The sequence below is a fragment of the Equus przewalskii genome, chromosome 9, assembly GCF_037783145.1.
Source record: "Equus przewalskii isolate Varuska chromosome 9, EquPr2, whole genome shotgun sequence".
In the NCBI taxonomy this organism is placed as follows: domain Eukaryota; kingdom Metazoa; phylum Chordata; class Mammalia; order Perissodactyla; family Equidae; genus Equus; species Equus przewalskii.
In genome coordinates this window covers 78,321,593-78,347,060 of record NC_091839.1, presented here as the reverse complement: position 1 = coordinate 78,347,060, position 25,468 = coordinate 78,321,593, and the positions used below count along the sequence as shown (strand labels likewise).

The window sequence follows — 25,468 nt, the reverse complement described above, 5'->3', positions numbered from 1 at the left end:
AGTAATCCTGAGAAAAGAGCCAGACAAGGAAGCGAACATGACCAGGACATTCAGCGTAGAACTCGCCATTATGAACTGGAAACATCTGGATCACTATGGGATAAATTAATTATGCCCCAGCCATGTCATGGAATGTTATGAAGCCATTGAAAAGCTCTTAGAAGTTCTGTATAAATGGACGCAGAAAGATAACCACAATATATTTTTTAACCAAAAACAAAGAAATCCAAAAACTCTGGCCCAGATTACAAATCAGTATATATCATATGGCCCCATATATGTATATACCTCCATATGCTTTTATGAAGTCTAACTTTATATATAACACATGATGTGTTTTTGTAGGATTTCCTTTGTCATTTTTCTCTATCATTTGAGTCTTTGTGATCAAATAAACTTATCAAAATTGATATTGCCATTTCACTTACCTCTGTTCTGACATAAGCTTTGAACTCAATTTGTCTGTTTTCTTGTTTTAATTTAAGGAGAACATGTTTTGAGTATATATCCTGGTATATTATTTTCTTATCTGAAATGAAACTAAACGAAAGTAAATTGTCATTGCACTGGTCTATTTTAAGAATTACATCTTAAAGAATCTGAGGAATTACATCTCAATGTTACTAAAGTATTTTCAATAATGTTTTTCAGTAGATCTTTAAGCTCCTCCAACTCTTCCTCAGTCAATGTTAATTACGTGCTGTATTCAGGAGCTATGGAAGATACCAAGAGTTGTTTCCACGATCCATTCCCTTTAGGAACATATGGCTGGGTATTACAGTCAGAATTAATTCAAGTGTTTGTAATATGGATGTAGAATCAGACGGTGACCCCGTAAGAGCATTGAAGGAAGAGCTGAAATGGAGTCTCAGAGTCACAGCTGACTTGAGAGCTGGAGAGCAGGCAATGGAGTCTGCTGGGAGAGCTCTCCACCGTGCTTGTCATTACATGGCCAGATGCAGGGTAAGTACGAGAAGAAGTTAAAAACAAACAAGCAAAAGCAAAGGGGGCTTTTAGATTGCACCGACTGCCAGAAAAGGACTTTGAAAGAGGAGAAGCATGGAAGGTGTATTTAATATCCCTCTGTTAATTCTCGGACTTGAACCTTCTTTAAAAACGCAATGTTCTCCTGGCAAAGCTCAGCGCATCAGCAGTGACCACAGGACACAAAGGCCTGTGGTGGCACAGGCTTTACTAGAGGAAATTTCACTTCACTGCAGGGCTGGAAGGAGCACGTCCTTTCTAGCAGGGGGAGCGCTGCTAAGTCTGCTCCTTAGAGGTGGGGAAACGCATTTCCCAGGAGACAGCCCTCACAGAACAACCAGAGACACTAACGCGGAGGCCGAGGCCCCAGAACGTGGATGCCGCCCCGGGGAAAAGGGGCAGAATCCCTAAATCTACTGAGATTCATTTTTGTACCTGGTGGGAGATGATCCTCTAAGCCAAAGTGAGAGCATCACAGAAAGAAAACTACATTTGAGAGTAACCTGAGTGAGTGGTAGCTAAGGTTTGTACCTGACACCACGTATATTTTATGTCCTCTCCTCTCCCACAAACTGGCCTCTGCATGAATCCAAAATACCTGACCAATGAGCAGAGGTGTGAGCCGTCTCACCCCGTGTACATGTACCCTTCATCTCGTGCTGCTCCCCACACAATGCCTGGGCTACAGCATCTCAACACATCTGCTCCCTGCCCGTGCCTTGTGCTTCCCCACCTCTGAGGCTCTGCACGCACTGTCATCTCTCCTTGGATATCACTTCTCTGTTTTTACCTTAAACTCTCTCCTCATCTCGGCCCATCTTTAAAGTTATCTCCTTGGTAAATTTTCAGCAAGGGCACTTGGATAAAATTCATCTCTTCATTGCATTGCTCTTCCATTGCACCCTCTATATGTGTGCATCACAGCATCAGTGCACGTCTTGTCATGATTTGTTCCAAGCTTGGTCTCTCACACTGAAGTTAGAGAAGTACAATAAAATACTATGGGTAATATTTGATTTATTCAAGAATTTTATTAGGAGACAGGCAATCCATGAGGAGGAAAGAAGGAAGAGTGACTTAGTTTGGGTTCCCTCAGAAACAGACTCTAAGACAAAAATTTCAAAGAATGAAGCTTATTTAGAGGTGGAGACAATACCAGCATGAGAGTGGGAAAGTGAGACAAGGAAGGGAAAGCAGCCAATGAAAAGTGCTACTATTAGGTGTGAAAGAAGTTAACCCTACAGGGAAACTGGCAACCAGCGCAAACACACACCATGGCCTCATCCACCCTACATGGCAAGGGAGCTAGAGAATGTACACACCCCTCCTGTCACTCATTGGTTGTGGGCTGCTGCCCAGAAGCCTCACTTCCCACGATCTCCCATCTACTCTGTGGGGTAAAGGGGGATCTAGGGGCAAGAGAAAGGCCTCAGGTAAAAAACAAAAAAGTCCTGTGCCAGCAGCTGGAAGTTGAGACAGTGTCACTGAAGCACTCAGGGCAGGAGGGTGTGGGGGAGACACTGACAGCTTCAGTTACGAGGGGCAAGAGGACGAAATAAGTTAGTAAAGCACTCTGAGACTGTGTCAACGAAAGGGCAAGGGGAGTGTGACAACATGGAACGGCAGACGTCAGACAGGGAGATTTGGGAACAGTCCTGGGGATGAGCGAGTTGGAAATGCAGGACTTGCAAATTCCTGTCCTGAGTTTTTCTGGCTTTCCATGAACTAGCCTTCTAGAACCACTCTTTTCCCTTGTCTGGTTCTATTTTCAACAAGCAACTATCTTGTTACCTAAGTCTCTTACGAGTTATTCTTCTTGGGGTCAGGAGTATTCAAACAAATATAAAGCAAAGTCCTTTGCATGTGACCCTTTCTCCTGTGGAAGGAACACGGATGGAGTGGGAAAGGCGTGCAGTCTCTGGTGACTATTGGTCCACAGGTACTGAGACCAGAAAAAGAGGACACAGTGAATCAACTCAGAACAAGGAACAGAGTGTGGAAAAGATTTAATCTGAACTGGAACCCAGGACCAGAGCTGGGTAGGACCAGGCTAAAAGGAAGAGGTCCAAAGTGCCAGTTCCAGGGCACTGAGCACACATCAGTTACCAGATCTAAATGAAAGTGACTGAGAGTGGGAAACAGTGTGAGGTGAGTATCTGTGAAGAGACAGTTCTTAGGGCTATGATACTTGGAAAGCAACCAGGCATTAAACCTTATTGTGTGGATAATACAAACAATGACCTGAAGACTTCAGGAAAGCCATAGGTCAATGATACGGGTTTAAAATTAGGATGCCTCCTGGATTCTGATTTTTATTGCTGTAGCCAACTGAGAGGTTTGTTCCTAAATTCAAAATGATGACTTTCATTCCCCGAATTTACCTATGCCTGGCAAATATTCACTAATGTTAGCCTTGTTTATTCAATAAAATTTGTTTCACAACTCTATTCTGATTTTCGCTGTATACAGATCTGAAAAACGTCACTTACAGAACTAAAAGAATCACTAAAAAACTAAGAAAATATTTGCAGCCTGTGACAAAGGATTAGTATTTATTAACTATAAATGAAATGTTTCTAAAAATCCAAAATTAAAAGAATGTTTCCAATAGTAAAGTTGACAATTCACAAAGAAAATGCACAAATTGCTGATATGAAATTGAAACAATGTTCATTCTCATTGAAGTCTTATAAATATAATTTAAAACATTGCATTTTTTGTCCTATAAAGTTGACAAGTATTAGAAAATAATAATATGCTGTGTTGGGTAAAGTTAAGGGAATGAGCATGTTCATATGTGTTGATGAAAGTGAAAATTGTTTTAAATTCTCCAGCATACATTAAAATACACATACGTGTTGCTCAAGATAGAGCTAGTTGGCTGATCCAGCATTTTCTGATCTCCTTCTCTCTCCCTAGCTGGAAAAGCCAAATGCTCACAACTCCATTTTCACCTGCATCAAAGCTTGTCATCCGGTAGCGTCCTTTCTAACTAAACATGAGCAGGAGCCTGAGGAGGGATTCTGAGACAGTGTTAACTCTTTTGCAAAAAGGGATGGAGTAGCTGACACCTCCCCTGTCTCTGTCTTCCTTCCTTAAACATTGCCCTCTCCAAAGGGCTATGGAGAGGCCAAGAGCATTCCAGAGATGCTCTCACAACAATCTCTTCCCTCTGCACTTTATAATAACTGAGAAAAATAATTCCTCATCTTTCGAAGCCATTCTTGGTCAGGCATCTGCGACACGGAGCTGAATGCATTGCCAACAGACGTATCTAGCAATTCTAATACAATCTGACGAAAATAAGCTGCACAGAAGCTTAAGGATAAAGCAAAGAATCATTAATAACGAATACTATCAAATAACTGAATTTCCAACAATAATATTAGGTGTAGAGAAAAAAGCACTTGCCAGGTCAATAGCTACATACCAGGGACCAGGGTGTGTGTGAATTGGCTCAAGCAAAAAACTAAATCTGGATTAGCAGCTACAGTTGGAGTTACAACCATATGAAGCTTACAATAGTCCACTGTCACTCTCCTGATCCATCTGTCTTCTGTACAACCCAAAGAGGCTTATTGAATGGGAACACGGGAACAATCAAGACGTCTGCATGGTGGCTAATTGCCGAAATTTCTCTGGAAATGCAGTATGGATTTTGGCTAATATTTCTAAGGGCAGAGACAGTCTTAGTGGCTTCCACTGTAATAGCCCTCACTCCATGCATAGGGAACCAGTGTGGAAATCTGCCAGTTGCTGAGTAGATATTCCAAGCACACATTCCCAGTTCTGGATCTGGGCTTGGGTGCCCCACGAGGCCCCCTGTGAAAAAGATCTGAGACGTAACTCCGTTGATCACCTGACCTCCACCAGCTCCCACTCTAACTCATGGACCCCTTGAACTGGTGCACTTCAGTGATGTTCTGGGTATTTCTGAATTAACGCTTGGTTTACAGCAAGTGTCCAATAATCCCCTAAAATCGGAATATTGCCTTTCCCCAGTAGATAGTTCCCCTGAAAAGAGATTGCATGTCACTTTTGGAAAGGTAAGGAGGAACAAATTAACAATATGAATTCTTGGCTGTATAAGTGGGTCCTGCTTCATGGGGATTCAGCCTCCCCTTCGCTCAAGGGGCTCTATGTCTGTGAACTGGCTCAATTCTGAGAATTGAATGAGCAGCAATGACACAATGTTGGTGATTCAAATCAATTGTGTCCATGAGAAGTGGGGCAGTTCTGCTTATCTACACAAATAAGACTTAAGTGGCTGGCCATCAATTTCAGCGCTAGGGAGCTCTAGTGATCAAGCAAATCAACATCCTGGGTTTCTGGGAGCCATATTATTCTAACTATTGCTTTTACTCTGCAGTCTATGTTGATAACTGGTCTTTGGAGAGGAAAGGTCAAGTGCTACCATTCGGCCCCCGCCAGCTTGGCGTCTATTCATCCTGTCTGCATTTAGGGAGTCCAGTTTAATGGTAGCAATTCCCACTGTAATTTCTGACCCACATACAGGGGCAACCCAGTTCTCTTCAAGGATGCTGGGCTCCCCTCATGAATTTATTTCTTATAGTTCTGGTGAATGTTATGTCCTCGGGACCATGCTGGGTTGGATAAGCGTGTCGTATATGATAAATATACTCAAGCGTTCTAATTTCCCTAATTCTTTGCACACCTTTCTGGATGGTAACCCAAGAAAGTTCTGATATTTCACTTCATTCATTATAGGATGCATTTGAGTCCATATATCAGTCAATGAACCAAGCGATTGTTTAGAGCTAGTCCTAGCACTTTGAACTAAAATGTTACATTCATGTTTGCTGCTTGTTGGTCTCATATCAATACATTCGGCCTAATTGGATTTGTATTATTTCCACATTGATGACATGGCCTTGATATCCATTCCCACATATATTCCTCGTGTTTCTGTTAATATAGATTAGCAAAATCACACAATTACTCTGTTTTTTGTTGTACCTGCTCATGGGTCACACTTTGTAAGCCACCCTTTGGGGCCTGCTGGGACCCGAGTCTGGTTGTGGGTCTAGAGGCCAGGAAAGGCGTTAGGGGAGCTCCTGCGGAGGGTCAGGGGTGCGCTGTAAGGCAACTACCTCAGGGGAGGCCATTGTAGCCCTTTCAGACAATGGGAGACTCAGCTCCTCAGGCAGCGGTGGAAGGGCTGCCTCCACTGGCAGAGAAGGCTGGACAGAGTTTAGCAGTTGGAGGCAACCTGTTTCATCAGGACCTGCCTCTGTGTCACCATCCTAATTTTTAGAATCCCTTTTCTTCCCAATCAATGTCAGAATTTTAACAAAAGAGCCCCTGGGAGTTTGAGAATTCAGTTTGCGCTGTAAGTCCACCAGCTACAGAACTAGGCTTGGGGTTTGGCTCTCAGAAGCTCAGTCCTGTGGCTCAAGAGATAAGGGCTCTTTCAAGGCATTCGTTGAAGCTTTCAGTCCCTTACATGGACCTTGAGCTGGAATTAAAGCCTCTAGGGTCATCAGTTTCTTTCCCCAGGTTCTCCAGAGCAGTTAGAAGAAACTAACCAGCCCATTACACTCCCCATTTTTACTAAAACGTTGTATGGCAGCAAGTACTTGGTCACCCAGAGGTTTTCTCCTGTAGGCACTTGATTCCAGGCACCAACAGAGAACAGTGTGACTAAATGTTTTTCCACTGTAGCCCATGGCTGCCAGGTCCCTCTCTACACGGAAAACAGGGTCGTTAATGCCTTCAAATATAATTACATTTGATACCCAACCCAGGAATCCCAGAACCTATTCATATAGTCGGAGAACTCATCTTCAGATTCATATTCTCTGGGACCCAGCTCTTTTATCATTATATGGTGTCTTTATTTCTTAAAGTACGACATGCCATGACTTTTACATTGTCCTATATTTATATAGCCATGACAGCTTTCTTATGCAGATTATTTCCATAGTATATCTTTTCCCAGTCTTTTTCCCTCCAATCTTCCTGTGTCTTTATACTTAAAATGTGTCTCCAAAGGCAGCATATAGTTGAACTTTGCTTTTCTATGCCATCTGATAGTTCGTTTTTATTAACTGGCAAGTTTAATCCATTTACATCTGATGTAATTGTTTTACGTATTTGAGTTGAATTCTGTTATCTTGATGTTTGTTTCTCATTTGTTCCTTCTGTTTTTGTTTCTCTGTTGCTCTTTTCTTGTCTTACTTTTTGCTAAAATACTTTGTTTTTATTTTTTTCTTCTACTGCCTTCTTAATCGTGGAGAGATGTAACATGTCTATGGCTTAGTAGACTCAGAATTATTAAGATGTCCACTCCTTGAATGTTATCAGGAAAATATAGCAATCTTAAATATGTATACAGTTATTTGTGGAGCATCTAAATTCATAAACCATGAGTGACTAAACCAAAAAGAGAAATGAGCAAATGTACTGTTCTGATCAGATATTTCACTACCTGTCTCCATAATTGTTTTATACATTCAGTTTTACACCAATAAAAAAACCACAGGGCTTTTTTTTCTAGCAATTGACAAGGTGAATCTAAAAGTTGTATGAAAAATACAGACGTAGAACTGACAAAACAACTTTGGAAATGACAACAAAGAGAAAGACTTACGCAACCTGCTTTAATACTTACTATGTAAAGTTTCAGTTAAGATAATAAGGCCTAAATATACAAATAGAGATCAACAGAACAGAACAGAGTGCAGAAATAGATCCACACACAATGTGGTTGATTCGTTTTTGATTAAGAACACGCATTGTTCACTGGAGAAAGAATTGTCATTTCAAGATAGGCTGCTGGAATTGCTGAGTATCTGTATACTAGTACCACTAATAAATGTCAGACCCGTCTTCCCAACATATTTCAAATTAATATCACATGAATCATAAGACTAAACATTAGAAGTAAAATGAGAAAATTCTAGAAAGAACATGGAAGAAATTAGTTGTAACATCATATTAGGCAAACGTTTCTTAGAAACAAAGGCACTAACCACAAAAAAATCATAAGTTGGACTTCACTAAAATTAGAACTTTCTACTCTTCAGAAAACACACACAAGAAATTGAAAAGTCCAATATTCATAACATATATTTAGAAAGGATTTGTACCCAGTCAGTTAAATTTTAAGAAAAGTTAAAACTCAATTAAAAATGGGTAAAAATATTAACAGACAGTTCACCAAAGTGGATACATTAATGGCCAATCACAACATGAACAGATTCTCAACATCACCATTCATTAAATTAAAAACACGAGCTATGACTACACAACATCTAAATGGTTAAAATAAAAATAAAGGACAATAGCAAGTGCTGAGGGGGATTTGCAGCAATTGGAACCCTCATAGATTGCTGGTGGGAGTACAAAATGGTGCGATTATTTAGAAGATGGCGTGAAGTTCCTTGTAGATTTAAATGTACACTTGCTGTGTGGTCCAGCAATTCTATTCCTAGATATTGACCTAAAATAAATGAAAACGTGTCTGTGCCAATAATCATAGCAATACTGCTAATAACAGCCCCAAAGTGAACACAAGTCCAAATGTCTATCAACAGGCACGTGAATAAAGTAGTTGTGGTGTCTTCATACAATGGATTACTATTTAGCAATAACAGGAATGAATTGCTAATATACTCAAATATGGGTGAAACTCAGACATTGATCTGAGTGAAAGAAGCTGGACACCGGAGAGCACGTACTGTGTGATTCATTTCACATGTGATTTCTAGACCAGCGACGCTCATCTGCAGCCATAGAAGGGAGATCAGCAGTTTCCTAGCAATGGAGAGGGGAGATGATGTGGGGAGAGATGGATAGTACTTCCGTGTAAAGGGCACCAGGAAAACTGATGGGGCGTTGGAAATATCTACACCTTGTCCGCGGTTGTGGTGACATGGGTGGATACATTGATCACAAGTCATCAGCCTGACACTTTAAAAGTGTGAACTTTGCAAACATAAATTTCATGTCAGTAAAACAGTGGATGTTTAATGACCAGACGTCTTTCATCAGAAAAATCTTTTTCAAAGCCTGAGCTGAGTTCTGTTCTAAAGCTTTAAGAAGAAAGGAAATTTATCAATGATTAAACAGAATATAACATCGAAATCTCCACTTTCCAAAGATTCTTCCTTCATATTTTTTCTTTAATTTCTTTCCAACAGTTTGCATTCAGAAACAAAACCCAAACCCCTTAGCAGGCTCTCCTTTGGGTGTCCATACACTGCCTTCCATATCTCCATGAGGAAGACTCCTGGTACCCTCCTCCCTCACGTTTCCAATTCAGAATTATTAGCTAAACCTGAAACATTCCAGCATGTAATATACAATTCTGTATTTAAATTATTTGACACAAACCAACAGACTGGAAGGAATAAAGAGATAATTTGAAAGAGTTTTAATGACAGTCAACACAGAAATCATAAATAAATGGATCTAACAAAAATGAAAAGGCAATTTGTAATAATTAATAAAAATAAATAATATGGCTTTCATATTCTGGACAAAGTTTTAAGGATAGGCACTATTTCTGTTTCAAGAAATAGTCAAATGTCATCAGGAAATTCGAAGGGAATAAACTTACTGTAGCATAAACATAATTGCTATTTAAATTTTCTTTCTTTCCATGTCTTGCACTATTGGGATTCAATCTGAAGGGCTTTGGGTACTGGGAATTATTGAGCTACTTTCCTGAGGGGACAGTGTTTTGGGCATTATCCTCACTCTGACAAATTAGGAAAACAATGCTAATAAAATGTGGCATTTGTACATGCATTACAGAAAACCTCTTGGAAGACCAACACTGCTCAGATACGAAGAAGGAGGTAATGCAAAGGAAGATTTCTTTTTAACTTAAATAAATATCATTTTATGTAATGATGCAAATTAACTGCTTATTCATTTGGAAGTGAATTATTTCGTGAGATGAGGATATGAATCACTTTCTAAACAAGAAAATAAGGATTTGCACTTACAAAGAAATAGGGACAGAACGTATTGGCAACTAGTGACAAATTGTATATATCTTTTTCTTTTAAGGACTTTGAAAGCCTAAATGACAGCCTTGGCCCTGGAAGATGACAGCTTCTCCAGGTTTCAGAACAGAGACTCCCGAGCAGGGAGTGGCCTCTCCTGCGGCTGCGCAGCTCTGCTATGAGAACCTGAATGGATCCTGCATCAGGACCCCCTACTCCCCAGGCCCCCGCCTGGCTCTGTACGCAGTTTTCGGTTTCGGAGCCGTGCTGGCTGTATTCGGAAACCTCCTGGTGATGATTTCCATCCTTCACTTCAAGCAGCTGCACTCTCCAGCCAACTTTCTCCTCGCCTCTCTGGCCTGCGCTGACTTCCTGGTGGGGGTCACTGTGATGCCCTTCAGTATGGTCAGGTCCGTGGAGAGCTGCTGGTACTTTGGGCGGACTTACTGTACGTTGCACTCTTGTTTCGATGTGTCATTCTGTTATGCCTCCATCTACCACTTGTGTTTTATTTCTCTCGATAGATACATTGCAGTCACGGACCCTCTGGTCTATCCAACCTGGTTGGTTCACTGCCTCTGTCTCTGGCATGTGCATTGCCTTCTCCTGGCTCCTGTCTGTTATTTTTTCTTCTTCCCTTCTTGGCACAGGTGCAAATGAAGCTGGGCTGGAGGAGCTAGTCAGTGCTCTCACCTGTGTGGGAGGCTGTCGGGTTGCAGTGAATCAAAGTTGGGTACTGGTCAATTTTCTATTATTTTTCATTCCCACTTTGGTGATGATAATGGTTTACTCCAAGATTTTCCTCATTGCTAAACAACAGGCTAGAAAGATTGAAAGTCTGAGCAGTAAGACTTCGAGATCGTCAGACAGCTACAGAGACAGAGTGTCCAAGAGGGAGAGAAAAGCAGCAAAGACCCTGGGATTCGCCGTGACAGCGTTTCTGATCTCATGGCTGCCCTACTTCATTGACTTGGTCATCGATGCCTTCCTAGGTTTCATCACACCCACGTGTATGTATGAGATACTGGTTTGGGTTGCTTACTATAACTCAGCAATGAACCCCTTGATTTATGCTTTCTTTTATCCTTGGTTTCGAAAAGCCATCCAACTCATTGTCACTGGCAAAGTCTTGAGAGAGAATTCCTCAACAATAAATTTATTTTCTGGGTGAGTTCAAGTTTTAGAATGGAAGAACTAAAAATAGATTCGCAACAAACACAGCTTTGGAGAGAAAACAATTGATTATAAATGCAAGATCTTCTAATGTAAAATAATTGAATTATGCCTCAACTTTGACCCAAACACTTAATTCAGGTTCAGTCTTCTTTGGTAAATATCACATCAAAACCTGACGGTAATGGGAACAGCTCAGCCACGGAGCCAGAAATGCTTCATTTAACACTGGTCTCAGGCTGCTTAATGCTGTCTGAGCTTAGCTGTATTTCCCTGGTTAACAACCCTCCCTTATCTTATTCTTAAATTTTCTCAAGAGAATATATATAAAAGATCCAGTATTTTTTTTGTTATTCTAAACCTGCCGTTTATTTCTTTATCCTAGTTTAACCCCTGGCGATGTCTTCTCTTTGTTCCTTTGTAATATTTTTCTGTTAAAATGTAAATGCAACTAAGATACTTAGAGAGGTGGTGGCTCCTGGTTCAGGGAGGGCAAAGGACGGAGTCTACGCTGTGAGCTTCAGATTCTCAAGTCCAAAGATGTGATTTCAGAGTCAGAAGAAATCAGTCAAGAGATAGATGTATTACATATAACATCCATTCATTTATTTATAAGGGGAAAGGGAGCTGGCATCATAAATTAGAAACTTCAGTCAGTGAGCTTCTTCCTGTTGAGTAAGGCTGCTCAAAAAAATGACATTACACTTCAGAAATTTTACCTGTTAGCATGTGTGTAAAGCAAGGGTAATATTGTCATCTATTATTATACTTTATCTTAAATTAATATTATTTATTCACTTAACTTCTGCCTTGTTCCAAAAATTATTTACAAGGTCTTAAATGATACACAAGTAGCATAACTTAACAATGTTTTCAAAAGAAGAAAGAAAACTGAAATGAAGGGCATAAAATGATGACAAGACAGAGCCCAGAAAATGCATTTCATTATGACCCACAAACTTGATTTCAGCAAACAAGTGAAACTGAATTAGTTACACCATTCACGGTGGATAAAACCCTGCCGGTTGTTTCAGAGACGAAGGCTTATTCTTGGTACTGACCGGAGTGTGCTGTATGTCCCACGCAGGAGGTGAACAAACTACCTGATTCTGCTCTGTTAGTTTTGTTGCAATCAGACATCAAGATTTTAAAATCACGTTATCTTATCTTTGGGGAAAGAGTGAATACATATCAAAATATTCTTGCTATTTTTCTCTAACTACTAGCTTGATATAAATCAACATTATGTATTAGACAGCTTTTCTCCTACTGTCACACAAACGCTTTGAATTGGTAAACCTGTCCCGAGAGAGTGTATTATTTTGGGTTATACGGTTCTTGTGAGGAACCCTCGTGTCTTTATTTGATGGTTAAAGATGATGCAGATGGTTAAGGTGGACTAGACTGTTTAGGATCAGTTTCCCACACTTCTTCCACTCTAACACTAAATACCATCAATTTATTTTGATCCTAGTGGTTTCAGTAAAGTACTATTTCTAATCCTGTTCCACAAGCTCTAGAGGAATCATGCTGCATCATTTTAAAGATAAAGAAGCTAAGACCAAAGTGTTTAAGAAATCTTGTGAATATCACAAAGCTTCTCGATTCACATAAGTACTTCTAACATCTAGTTCAATACATTGACACCTGTCTTTCCGTTATTTTTAGCAACCTTTCAAATACATCACACAAATCATCTACTTTTGCCACTTCCTTTCCTAGATCAACATACTATTCTATTTTTATAAATGTTTGGAAACTTTTGTTATGAAGACACAGGGCTACTGCCCTCGTTATTCTCTTCTGTGAATACGCTGGTTGTGTGGGGACTAGTCTGTGGCCTTTGCTTCAGTGAACATTTATTGAGTTCTTCTGGTATGCAATACATGAGATTTGGAACAGGATAAAACAATAAAGACCATATACACCTGATAATGTTTTATCTAATTTACACAACACTCATTCTGTGCTAGGATTGCTTTACCTGAACGAGCTCACCTAACCTTCACAAGAACCCTGTGAGTGAGGGTACGTTATTATTACTTCTATTTTATAAATGAGGAACCTGAGGCATAAAGAGGTGAGTCACCCACCCAAGGCGGCACATTTGTTCAACAGCAGAACCAGCATTCACACCCAGAGAGTCAGAGAGGAAGTGAAGTAACCCCTGAATATTCCTCCCTCACAAAGGGGCATGTCGCCCAGCCACTGCGCTCAAGTTGTTAGAGCAACTTGGAGCACAAGATTTTTGTGCAAATTACTTTAAGGGAAAAATTCGATCATCACACCGAAAAACATATGCAAAGATCCTTGGGGAGATGGAGACATTGAAGGGAGAAATTGATGGTTGTGATATAACATCTGATCTATAGTTTTCAATTGATCTATATTTCTTCATTATGAAAATAGTATTTTATTGTAAAAGCTTTTCCCCTGAGGCCGAATGGAGGGTCGTTTAGATAAACTGCATCTTAATTTCTAAGGCAGGCTTGGTCTGCACATCAAGGAAAACCAGGATTGGCTGTTTGGTACATCTTAACCATTGGGTTCCTTTGTGCCTCTTCTCCACAACAGGGCTGTGACATCACACACTTCATCCCAACCACATGTTGTGGGCTTGCAAATTTCCTATAACTTTTTTCCATGGATTTCAAATACTATTATAATAGCAATATGATTGTGTTTGCAACTTTTGTGCCCCTTTAGTAGCTCCTGTTTTAACAATACCTTGCAAAGTTTCCCTTCATTTTTCCATGAATAAAAGTTTAAAACAGTAGAGGCTGTGAATGCACATCTGTGCAGCACCCACCGTCTCAGGAACCACTTTGTTCATTGTGTTTGTCACACTCCTCTCTGCTTTCTAATGATGTGTCATGCGTATTTGTTCCCCTCCCCAAATGTGTGTTCCTCAGAGGAAGGTCCTGTTCTTGTTCATTTTTGTACCTCCAACACAGTCCTTCCACTGTCCTTGGAACATAGCAGAGAGTCAATAAATATGTGCTGAATAAATAAGTGCATGTTTCCTCTAAATATAGAAATACTTTACAAATTGTATAAGAATGTGCACAGTCATGTAAAAGAAATGATCCTTTATGCATCATTCTTTATGTGTGAAAGTGGGTATCATCATCTCAAAGTTGCAGTCACTACACACATTAATTTGTGGCTCATGAGACTAACCGTTCATGGAAATGAGTGTTAATGGAATGATACATTAGCCACATTCCCTTTGCCTTCTAATCATTAGTGTGTCATGATAGAATTTCAAAATACTAAAACTGAAAGGAATCTTTGAGATGATCTCATCTAAACCATCCCTTCTTAGATCCAGGCCACTGCCTAAGGAACCTGAGCAAGGCCAGATAGCCAGAGTCTTGAGAATTCACAGGAGGGGGCTGGCCACACTTCAGCCACGTCTGGTTGTCCACAGGCCCGGACTGGGCCCTGCTGGGAGAGCCCGGAGGTCCGCTCTCATCTGCTCTCCTTCTGGCAGGACAGTCTCTCCTTTCTGAGAATCGCCTCCACTCTGCTGCCTGAGATCTGGCTCGCCTGCTTCTGGTAACCCACCACCATCTACTCCTTGCTCTATTTTATATTTATACAAATTTATATATATACATATTTATATTGTGTATGTATATATTATGGTAATTATAACATAGTATAATAAAAACCATTTGTTGCAATATATTAATATAGTAATATAATTAATATAGTATTATATATAATATAGAGAAATATATAATATATGTACATATTATATATATATTTTTCTTAGTTCTAAATAAGTTTTAAAGAACATTTTAGGTTATCAATTACAATTTTAATTTTAACTAGAATTATGGTTCCAAAAATTTCCCGTAACTTCAAAATCATGTCTCGCTGCCTTCTAGGATCTAGTGTGCTGATGAGAAGTTTGTTGCCAGTACAATCTTCATTCCTTTTTCTTAAACTAGTCCTTCCAGGCTCTGTTCCTAGGAGCTTTCAAGAATTTTTTGTACTTGTCTGTATTTAGTGCCTGCATTTTTCCATTTTCCCTCTTTGCACTTGGTAGATACTTTGAATTTGAAGTTTAGACTCTTTAGCCTGGAAGAACCTTTCTCTAGAATCATTTTTGTTATTTTCTTCCCCTCATCCTCTGATCGCTTTTCCTGGATTCAGAATTTCTCCCAGGCTCTATTGGAAAGACCAGTTGTTACCTCCCTGGCAACCTTTTACTGTGGGTATTTTGGGCTGTGTTTTTCTCTACTCTGGTTTTCAATCAGTTTGATCCTATCTGATTTTTGTCTTTCAGAAACTGAACAAATTTTATCTTCCAGATATGTTTTCTGGTGCAATTCACTGGGATTTCAGGAGTAAGGTAAGTAAACTGTGTGCTCAGTTATCTTGACATGGCGGATATTCAGATGGTAGGCACCAATTCAACCATTCCAACCGGGAAAATGTTGAAGTGCTCACATACTGGTTGATAAATACCTATTGCCCTGAGTCCCCATGCGACCCCTTGCCACCTTCCCCTGCGTCCTCCTCCCAAAACTCCAGGGCTCCTCCTGATCCAGCAACTGAAAGATCAACAAAGGGCCAAGGAGGGCCTCTCCAGGGCCTGCTCTGCCTCTCAGAATAGCATCCTTTCTGACTGGCCATCGCTCGTGTCTTGTCATACGGTTTTCAGTGTTTTGAAATATTGACCCTGAATATTGACCCAGAAACCAAGTGGTCACACTTGGAAGAGCACTTCATCAACAATAAATTTATTTTTGAACATGAAAGCTTAAGTAGGGTAAATGTAAGAATATTCAGAATTACTAAATGAGTGTTTAATGACTTATTATTTACTTTCTAAGAAATGAATGAGATCTCTCAAAATGTGTGGTAGGGTGGTGGGAAGTATTCTTCAAATTATTTAGGAAAAGCATGAAGGACTGGGACTCTAGTCATCAGATTTGTCCTTCCCTCTAGTCTGATTAGGAAGCGTGGCTCATAGAATATGTCACTAGATTTACCATTGATCTCCAAGTGCAGGCGCATGCTCTATAGATGCTCCCCTCTCCATCTTTAATAACACTCTGGGCAGATCTATTGCTTTCCACATAATTTCCAGTGTTCATAAGCCCATAAAAAGTTCTTTCTAATCAAGATTAAAACTTTAAAATCACATCCAGTTTAGCACTCTCATCTTTTCTGTCCTAGTCAGTGCACTCCAGGCCTAGATCTCAGGAACTGGAGGGGTGTAAATCTGCTTTTCCCTTCTTCCTTCTACTCTCCTTTTCTGGATGGAGCAGGAATGGAATAAGCAGAGTGATAATAATGAGACAAAAGTTGTTCTTATTCCTGGTAGTGTTTTAGTCCTGATGAGCAATGCCCTGAATGTGGCAGCCACCCAAATGTAGGCTCTGTGATGAGGTACATGTGTGATTCCTTTTGGGGGAAGCCTGTCCACTGTTGAGATCCCTGATGTGGGTGAGCCACTCCAGCTGACCTCTTCCAACTCCTCCTCAGAGTCTGTCCACGACGGGAAATATTATAGGCTTTTACTTCTGGTGTCCTATTGTCCAGGGGACCACTCCATCAAAGAAGGTACTGACAAGGTGATTCAAGATTTATTTCCCCTTTAGATGTGCTTATTCCATGAAACATGACTGTGTTCATGTTGAGCAGAGGAAAGTAGAATTGGAGAGAGACGGCTGAGAGGAGAAATGGGCTGGCAGTGAGGGAAGCCCATACTGTCACCAATTAAAGTTTGCATGCAATGAGTTGCACGTATTTCAAAGATGCATGAGTTTCATGTGGGCTAGAGGACACATGGAGGCCAATCAGGCTCAGCGCTTCTTGGAGGTCTCCCATTTCAGGGTGCACCAAGCATTGTGACACATCCCACACGACTTGCGGAGGATGTTGGAAAGATCAAATCAGTACTGATCACAAGCATCAGGCACTTGAGGATGGGAATGCCTCCTGCAGGGAAGCCTGAAGAACCCAGATGTGCACCGCCTGAGACAGACATTACTATGAGGCTCATTACACAGAGGTCATGACCGCCAAACAAATGTTACAGAGAGACCAATATTGATACCAAATTATTGTGCTCATTTTACTCTACTTTCTCCTTCTCCCTCTAGGATAGAGCAAAAAAAGGAGGATGAGATAAAGAATGAAGTGTCAGACATACCCTTCCCTTAAAGCCAAGCCTTTTAGGTTCAGACCTGGCCAGCACTGAGAATAGCGAGGGCAGGGAGAGTCAATTAGACACATTAGAAGAAGACTGAGGTTTTAAACTGGATCAAAATTCAATAGTTAACACTCAGAGTGACTCAACAGCTGTAAGGTCTACCTGAGATCTAGTGTAGGAATGAATAAGGAGGCTTTGCTACGGCACATTTAGAGGCTGTGATTGGAGGAAAATTAATTTTGTTTTGTTTCCTCTATCGCTCAAAGTATTCCATGAGGGTAACACATACTTCTGGGAAATACTTATTCATCACAAATGAGTTATGTAAAGGATCGAGCTGATAACTAACTCAGTTATACACTAACTTGAAGAGTAACTTGAACTGTTATTAGATGTATAATTAATATATTGATTGTGTGTTACCAATGCCAATCGTTGTTCGTTTATGGTTGGACATTTTGACCCTGCTCTGTGTTGGTTACCTCCAGCCTCCAATCCAAGGAGACAAAAGGACAAAACATTTCTCTCCCCTTTCTCTCATTAACAAACTTCTGTGTTTGGGCACTGGAAAGACCTCAGAGAATCATTAACACATCTTTCTCCCAGGTCCAAAATAGTGAAGAATGTCTCACACTCTCAGTCATTGGGGAGATATTTTTTTAATGAACTTTTATATTAGGAATGTCTGAGTAGATCAGAACCTGGAAACGGATTGTCAGATATGAGACTGAAAACTGTAGATGATGCAAGACAACGAAAGTTTGCCTCCAGATCCTGTCCTTGGTGTTAGAGTCCTAACCCCCTGAGAAACGGGATTGCTGCCTAATCTTCACCTTTATCTGATGCAAGTGCGTTTACTCAGCATGGCCTAATGAGCGCAACAGGAAGATCACGCACATGCAGGAATTTTAGAGGCCATAGGAGGAGCCTCTGATTTACACAGCATCTCAGCATGGGGCTGGCTGCTCTCCATAGACCTATCCGCAATATGAAAGCATAAAATAACCTAGAATCTGCTAATAACTTTCAATTATGTAGTTAAAAAAAAAAGTGGAAGTGGAGGACAAGCCTTATCTTTCATCGTAGACATTTCATGTCAGTTTCCCTGGGTGGTTGATTTCTCGGATATCTGCTTCCATCGGATCACGTCAGGGCTATTATCACTCAGTATTACGTCACTGGCCCTAATGCTCAGAGTTGACCAACGCTGCCCTGGCTTGTTTTGAGGGATGTAATAAAAGGCTTACCTGCTGAAAATACCACCTTTGCTATTAAATACTAATGGGTCAGGTCAGTGGTGCCTAGAAACTTGGGTTTCAGAAATAATAAAATTGGTTAAAACAATTTGGGGAACCCACAGACAATTGCCAAATTTTAACTTTGCCAACTAAGGACATGACAAAGAGCAGCAACAGCAGCATGACAACTTTAGGTACTTAGCCATAATTTCATAAAAGAAAGGTACATTTTAATATCAAAACTTAAGGAAGAATGTAATCTAAGATAAGGGACAGTAACATAAATTGAATAAACTTTAAATTCTGAGATACGTGTGTCATTGTTCTTAGTTTTCTCTTTGTCCCCTGACCAATGAGAACTTTGCCCAGTCCAGCACCGATTCCCAGACTGCACTTCCACACAACTGGGTTAAGATCCAAGACAACACCAAAATGCATAAATATTGAGAAATAACTTTAGAAACATGCTTCCTTCTGCATGGGTTCCTTGCACCTTCTGGACTCCTGGCCTTCACCTGAGAACTCTGCCTTCCAGCAGGCAGATGAGGAGGTGGGTCTCCTCCTGTGCACCTCGTGGTGTTAGAGCATCTCCCTCCATCCTCCCTAAAACCCCCAGTGCCATCAGACTATGCCACCTCTGCCCCTCTTCAGGACTGCCAATCACTGACCCAGGGTCCTCCCTCCTTCTTCACCTTAACTTGAATACCCAGCACTCTGCCACTGTCTCCAGTTCTACTCTCAATAGACACAAAACGCAAAACATAACACTTGCTATAAAATGTGCTTTAGAAATGTAACCCCAATAGTCACCATAACAACCCCTTGAAGAGGTGGTACTGTTATCCCCACTTCACAGCTGAGAATCCTGAGGCCTCAGGATAAGAGATTGGGCAGAGCTGTGTTCAAACCTAGGCAGACTGGGTCCAGAGTCCATGTTCTTGACCCTGTGCCGAGCTGCCTCTAGGGTCCTGGAAATCCTCTCCTTCAAGGTCATCACCTCCCCCAACCTCAGTCTCTCACTCATGCAGTCATAACCAGGACTTGTAATTCACAGGCCACAACCGCTTCTCTGAAACCCTTGGGACTTCCCGAAATCAGAGTATTTTTATTTGGAAGGCACATCCATTAGCTATTTTGAATGTAGCAGTGAAGTAGGAGAAGCACTTGTAGTCGACACATTACTGTCTCTGCACCAGAGCAGGACTACTCAGACAGAGAGGCAGAAAGGAACACCGGAAAGGACCTCATCTCAGAGTTTGTCACCAAATCAGTCAGGCACTGACTGCCAACGTTACAGCTTTTGGGATTTCAGCATTTGGACTGTGCGAAAGCTTGAAAGCCCTCCTCTGTGTGGCCACCGACTTCTGCCTCTCAGGCTCCCGTGCTCTGAAGAGCCAGCTACAGGTCACTGTCCACCTGCACCTGCTGGAGGGCCTCACTCACCTCCCCACCTGCTTAAACGCCCCACCCATCATTCCAGTCACTCCTTAGAAGTGAAGCTGAGGGGCCGGTCTGGTGGCGCAGTGGTTAAGTTCGCACGTTCCATTTCGGCCGCCCGGGGTTCCCCTGTTCGGATCCTGGGTACGGACGTGGCACCACTTGGCACACCATGCTGTGGGAGGCGTCCCACGTATAAAGCAGAGGAAGATGGGCACGGATGTGAGCTCAGGGCCAGTCTTCCTCAGCAAAAAGTGGAGAATTGGCGGTAGTTAGCTCAGGGCTAATCTTCCTCAAAACAAAAAAAAAGTGAAGTTGAACTTGGAAGAAAAGATCATCCACTTGCTCCTATTATTTTCATTAATGATTCTTACATTATATCTGTCTGTCATCTATCCAGATTATACTATGTTATTGGTTACCATACAGTAACCCAGTTCTAACTCTGTGTTAGCTCCTTTTCCTACCTTACCCTCACTTGTACAGCCCTCTGTTGTGGGTACCATCACTCCCCTCTTAGAGATGAGTGATCTGAAGCTGGGGGATGTTAGGCAAGTTGTCCAAGATCACACGACCAGGGTTTGTCTTCAGTACTTTCTGGTTCACCCCTGAGTGGTGGTTCTCTAGGGACACCGCGTTCCTGTCTCAGAAGATGGGCTTTTCCTACAGCTTGTCCCCAACACATCTACTGTTGCTGTTTACCACTTTCAAGAAATGCTATAAAGAATAGAAATAAAACACAAATGGAATGCAGACTCAGCAGCTTCCACAGCTCCTGAATACAGCACATAATTAAGATTAGAGAGGAATAATTGGAGAATGTTAAAGACCTGCTGCAAAAAGTTATCACAAATACTTTAAGATATAATTCCTAAGATACTTCCATCACTTTAAGATGTAGTCACTAAAACATACCAATGCAGGTGCAATTTAGTTTCATTAGGTAAGGAAAAATATACCAGAGATATATACTCAAAAGATAGTATCCTAAAATAAAACAATGATATACACAGGCATGCCTAATTCAATGCTCAGATAAGAACAGAGACATGTACTGGTAATATCAATTTTAATATGTTTATTTCATCCCAAACATCATGATGGTAAGTGACAAAGTAAATCCCGCTATGCACACACACGGTGCATTGCACATAAGGTTAGACTTTGTAAAAGCATGTAGAAGTATATGCCTACGTGGGGGCCATTGACATATGCTGTTTTATAATCTGGGTCAGGGTTTTTTGGGGTTTTTTGTGTTTAGTCAAAAGATGCATTATGGTTTTTTTTCCATGTCAATTTATATAGAACTTGTTAGCACTTTTTAATGTCTTCGCTACATTCCATGACATAGTCGGAGCACAATTTATTTAATTTATCCCATATTGATCTACGTATTTCAAGTTCAAAATTAAGAGTTCTACACTGAATGTCTTGGTCGTGTTTGCTTCCTTGTCTGATTCTTTTCTTAGGATTACTTGCTAAAAATGGAACTATAGAGTCAAGTGACGTGTATGATTTAAATTTATATAAATATTTTAATTCACCTCAGAAAGGAGAGACTGAATCGTGTTTTCCTGAGATGCACGTGATTGTGCTCACCTCTCATTGATTTCCCACACGCTAATTAACATTGGGTCTTATTGGTGCTTCTGATATTTGCTCAGCTGATGTATGAAACCCTACTGCATTCTTATTAGCATTTTTTGATTATTTATACATTTGGCATTTTAACGTATTTATTAGCCATTTGTATTTTCCCTCTGTACAATTGCCTGTTTATTTGTTTAGTGGAATGTTCGTCTCTGTCTTACTGTTTTGTAAAAAGCATTTATATTTTTGAAGCTATTAATTCTCTCTTCATTGTGTATGCTACCAATAGTTTTTCTAAGTTTGTCTTTTTTTCCCTTAACATGGCTTTTGTGTGTGTGTGTGTGTGTGTGAGGAAGATTGTCCCTGAGCTAAGACCTGTGCCAGCCTTCCTCTATTTCGTATGTGAGACACTGCCACAGCATGGCTTGATGAGCAGTGCATAGGTCTGTGCTCGGGATCTGAACCCATGAACTTGGGCCAACAAAGCAGAGCCCATGAACTAAACAACTACACCACTGGGGGGTCCCAGCTGTGTTTGATCTCAAAGTTTAAAGAATTTAAATGGAATGTATGAATTTATATGACTTTTCTGGTATAATTCCACCAATGAAAAATTATAAAAGCTGTATTTTCTCTAATTTTTTAACATCTGTAAGAAATCAGTTTTGATTTTGTGAAATACATGAAGCAGGATGCTTAACGATATTTTCCAAAAACTTATTTGCCTCATGAACATTTCTTGCATAATCCATCCTTTTCCCATAGCTCACAGTACATTGTTATTTTTAATCATGTACAATGTATAAGCTCTGGATAGTGTTTACACAAAGCAAATGACAGAAAGTTTCCTCCATCAAGATGAGAGGGTAAAACAACACATGAAATGAGGGAACAGCCACAGGAAAGGACAATCACTACGGTGGAAATTGTACCACCTGCTCACGGTTATTCCCACATTTACAAGATCTCCCCAATTATATAATGGGAGTCCTGCCCAGAGGCTGGAAAGCTGCTGGATGAGGCTCAGAGAGCTCTCAGAACCCAGAAAGACGGGACCCCAGGAAACCAGCTGCTGACATGACAGCAAAGTTAACTGAGTCCAGAGAGAGACGGGGACACAGACCTTCCCAGGGAACAGGGAACAGGAGCCTCTGACATGGATGGAAAGGGACCTGGAAAGGAGGCCTGGAAGAGGAAAATAACAACTGACAGAGCAGGGGACAGCCCAGATTTGAGGAAATTAGAAATATGAACCTTGTATCTACCATTATTTAGTAAATATGTTTCTATCAAATACATAAAGATGCTCACCTCACCAAGAAAGGAAAGCATGAAGTCGTGCTGCGGAAACTGAGGCACCGTTTCCCCTCCCCCATTTGATGGACATTTTCATGCAGTGTATTTCATGTCACAGCTACCAGGAAATTCCTGGTATGTCACCAAATGCCTCAATTTGAAATTAGGCCTATTTAGAAAATAAAGTTATGGTTAATAAACTGTCTTTTAATACTTGGCCAGTTATGAGTTTTATTGCTCTCCTAAAATAAAGCATAAATCAAAGGATTTACAGCAGAATTATAAGAATTGAACCAGCAAAGTATTTCATAAACATATGCAGGTGTTATAAAACCCAAAAAGGAATCAAATGAGTGAATCAGTCACGTACAGTAACCATGAGATCAAAACGCTACCACCATGATGCCAGGGTTTTAGCTGCTCTTCTCTCTCTCTTTGTCACACTGGTCTTGGAAGTTCCCAATAATGATTCTATTGTCTACGAATAGTTTCAATCTTTTTAGCCTGTTTTTTAACCAGAAGGAAAATATTAATGTACAGAATCATCTTAAGAAAGCTATGTGGAAAATAGAAAGTCTATCAATGTCCAAAATTCATTTCTAACCAGCTGACAACCACCTACACAGCTGAGGGAATTCACTCATTCCTCTTCCCATTGTCATGGACACCCGTGTAGAACAGGGCACCACTGTACACAAGGGGTAGGATCCAGGAGACGCTGGAGCAAATTCCTGATGCAGACACTGGACAGACAGTAAGCATTATAGATTTCGTTGCTACCCAAAAGTTCTCCTTGGGAAGACCAGCAAAGCGAAAAGAAGCAACACCCCAGTGAAAGCCAATCACAGAGGCATTTTTGACAAGTTGGGAGTGAATAGAAAACGTTGTAAGGAAAAGAGGAAAACAATCAAAGAAAACAAAGATGTTTTCAGGTTACAAAGGGAAGAGTCAATGGAGCAGAGGGGAAAAGGGAGGGAAGGGAGTGTCTGCAGGGAGCGGGTACGCTGAGCTCCGCAGCAGTTAACAAACGGGGATTTAACGTTGATTAGTCAAATAAATGTCTTTGGAGAAGTGACAGGGGAAGGCATATCCTAACAAGACTGGAAAACATTGATTCATCCTGTTAAACTTAAAGAGCTATTTGTTTTCTCTCTATTAGTTTCCTTATTAGACTTTTAAAAACTCATTTCATTTAGAAAATGTAAAAATATCTTCAGCTTCCTCGGTACAATAGCTCATCTTTGGTCAGAGAACAGATTCATGCTTGCAGAACTGTCCTGGAAAACCTGACCACTCACAATCACTTTGATGGCTTTCCTAAACCAAGGATAAAATAAAGCATAAATCAGAGGGTTCACAGCTGAGTTATAATAGGCCCCCCAACAGCAAATCTCATAAATATAGGCAGGGGTTATGAAGCCCATGAAGGCATCGATTAATGAGTCAATACTATACGGTAACCATGAAATCGTGAATGCCACCACCGTGACACCCAGCGTTTTAGCTGCTTTTCTCTCTCTCTTGGCCACTCTGGATTTATAACTATCTGACAATGATTCCGTTTTGCCACCAGTACTTTCGATCTTTTTAGCCTGCTGTCTAGCCACCAGAAAAATATTACTATAGAGAATTATCATAACAAGCGTAGGTATAAAGAAGGATAGAAAATCTATCAACACCCAGTTTTGATTTACAACTGTCTGACAGCCTCCTACACAGTTGACAGCACTGGATAATTCCTCCAGCCCATCGTCATAGGCACCTGTGTAGAACACGGCACCACTGTAGACAAGGGGCAGGATCCAGGAGATGCTGACGCACATCCCTGACACAGACACCGTGAACTTGGTGGGATAGACCAGAGGGTCAGTGACAGCAATGTACCTGTCGATGGAGATGAAGCACAAGTGGAAGAGAGAAGAGTAACAAAAAGCCACATCACAGCACGTGTGGAAAGTGCAGAAGCTTCGCCCAAAGTACCAGCAGCTCTCCACGGACCTGACCATGCTGAAGGGCATCACAGCGACCCCCACCAGAAAGTCAGCGCAGGCGAGAGAGGCAATGAGAAAGTTGGTTGGAGAGTGCAGCTGCTTGAAGTGAAGGATGGAAATCATCACCAGAAGGTTTCCCAACACAGCCAGCACAGCGCCCAAGCCGAAGACGCCGTACAGAAGGACCCGGGGTCCGGGCGAGTAGGGAGTTTTCACACAGGATCCAGTCACGTTCTCATAGCAGAGCTGCTCCGCTGCAGGGGGGGACCAGTGGTCACTCATGATGCTGCTGTTGACATTTGGAGAACTCTTTCCTTCTTGATTATTATAAAGAACATAGGATTCTAATTTTCTACATTCCTGGGGGAAAAAACATACGTACCCCAGGATACCTGAGGAAATTATCAGATATTATTACTAATGGTTTTTCAATTTTAGATTTTTATTATAAATCTCAAGTTTTTCTATAACAAAATAAAATCGAACAAAAATTAAATTATACAAGATTACTGGATGTTAATTTCAAGTAATTAATTCATGATTGCCTTAATTTGGTAAAATTTCCTTTTAGTCGTAGACATAAATTTTTCTTTTTTACCTCCAGAGTTCTTCTTTGCA

General features: G+C 40.9%; 2 protein-coding genes and 1 pseudogene across 2 annotated transcripts; 1 reads left to right on the top strand and 2 right to left on the bottom strand.

Moving 5' to 3' along the window:
• Positions 1–807: 807 nt before the first annotated feature.
• LOC103541596 (trace amine-associated receptor 7c-like) lies at positions 808–20,027 on the top strand. The gene is given in 8 exon segments (XM_008508434.2): positions 808–963; positions 3,904–3,960; positions 4,941–5,030; positions 6,302–6,334; positions 10,098–10,520; positions 10,522–11,123; positions 16,561–16,706; positions 19,849–20,027. Coding segments are annotated over 8 exon segments (1,686 nt in total).
• A 3,001-nt stretch (positions 20,028–23,028) lies between these two features.
• Positions 23,029–23,621, bottom strand: LOC103541597 (trace amine-associated receptor 6-like; annotated as a pseudogene).
• A 473-nt stretch (positions 23,622–24,094) lies between these two features.
• On the bottom strand, positions 24,095–25,132 carry LOC103541598 (trace amine-associated receptor 6). Its single transcript, XM_008508435.2, has one exon. The coding sequence runs from the start codon at positions 25,130–25,132 to the stop codon at positions 24,095–24,097; it is 1,038 nt and encodes a 345-aa protein (XP_008506657.2).
• Positions 25,133–25,468: the final 336 nt, after the last annotated feature.

Coding starts and splice junctions, on each gene's coding strand:
- LOC103541598 (XM_008508435.2), bottom strand. CDS start 25,132: ATGAGTGACCACTGGTCCCCCCCTGCAGCGGAGCAGCTCTGCTATGAG.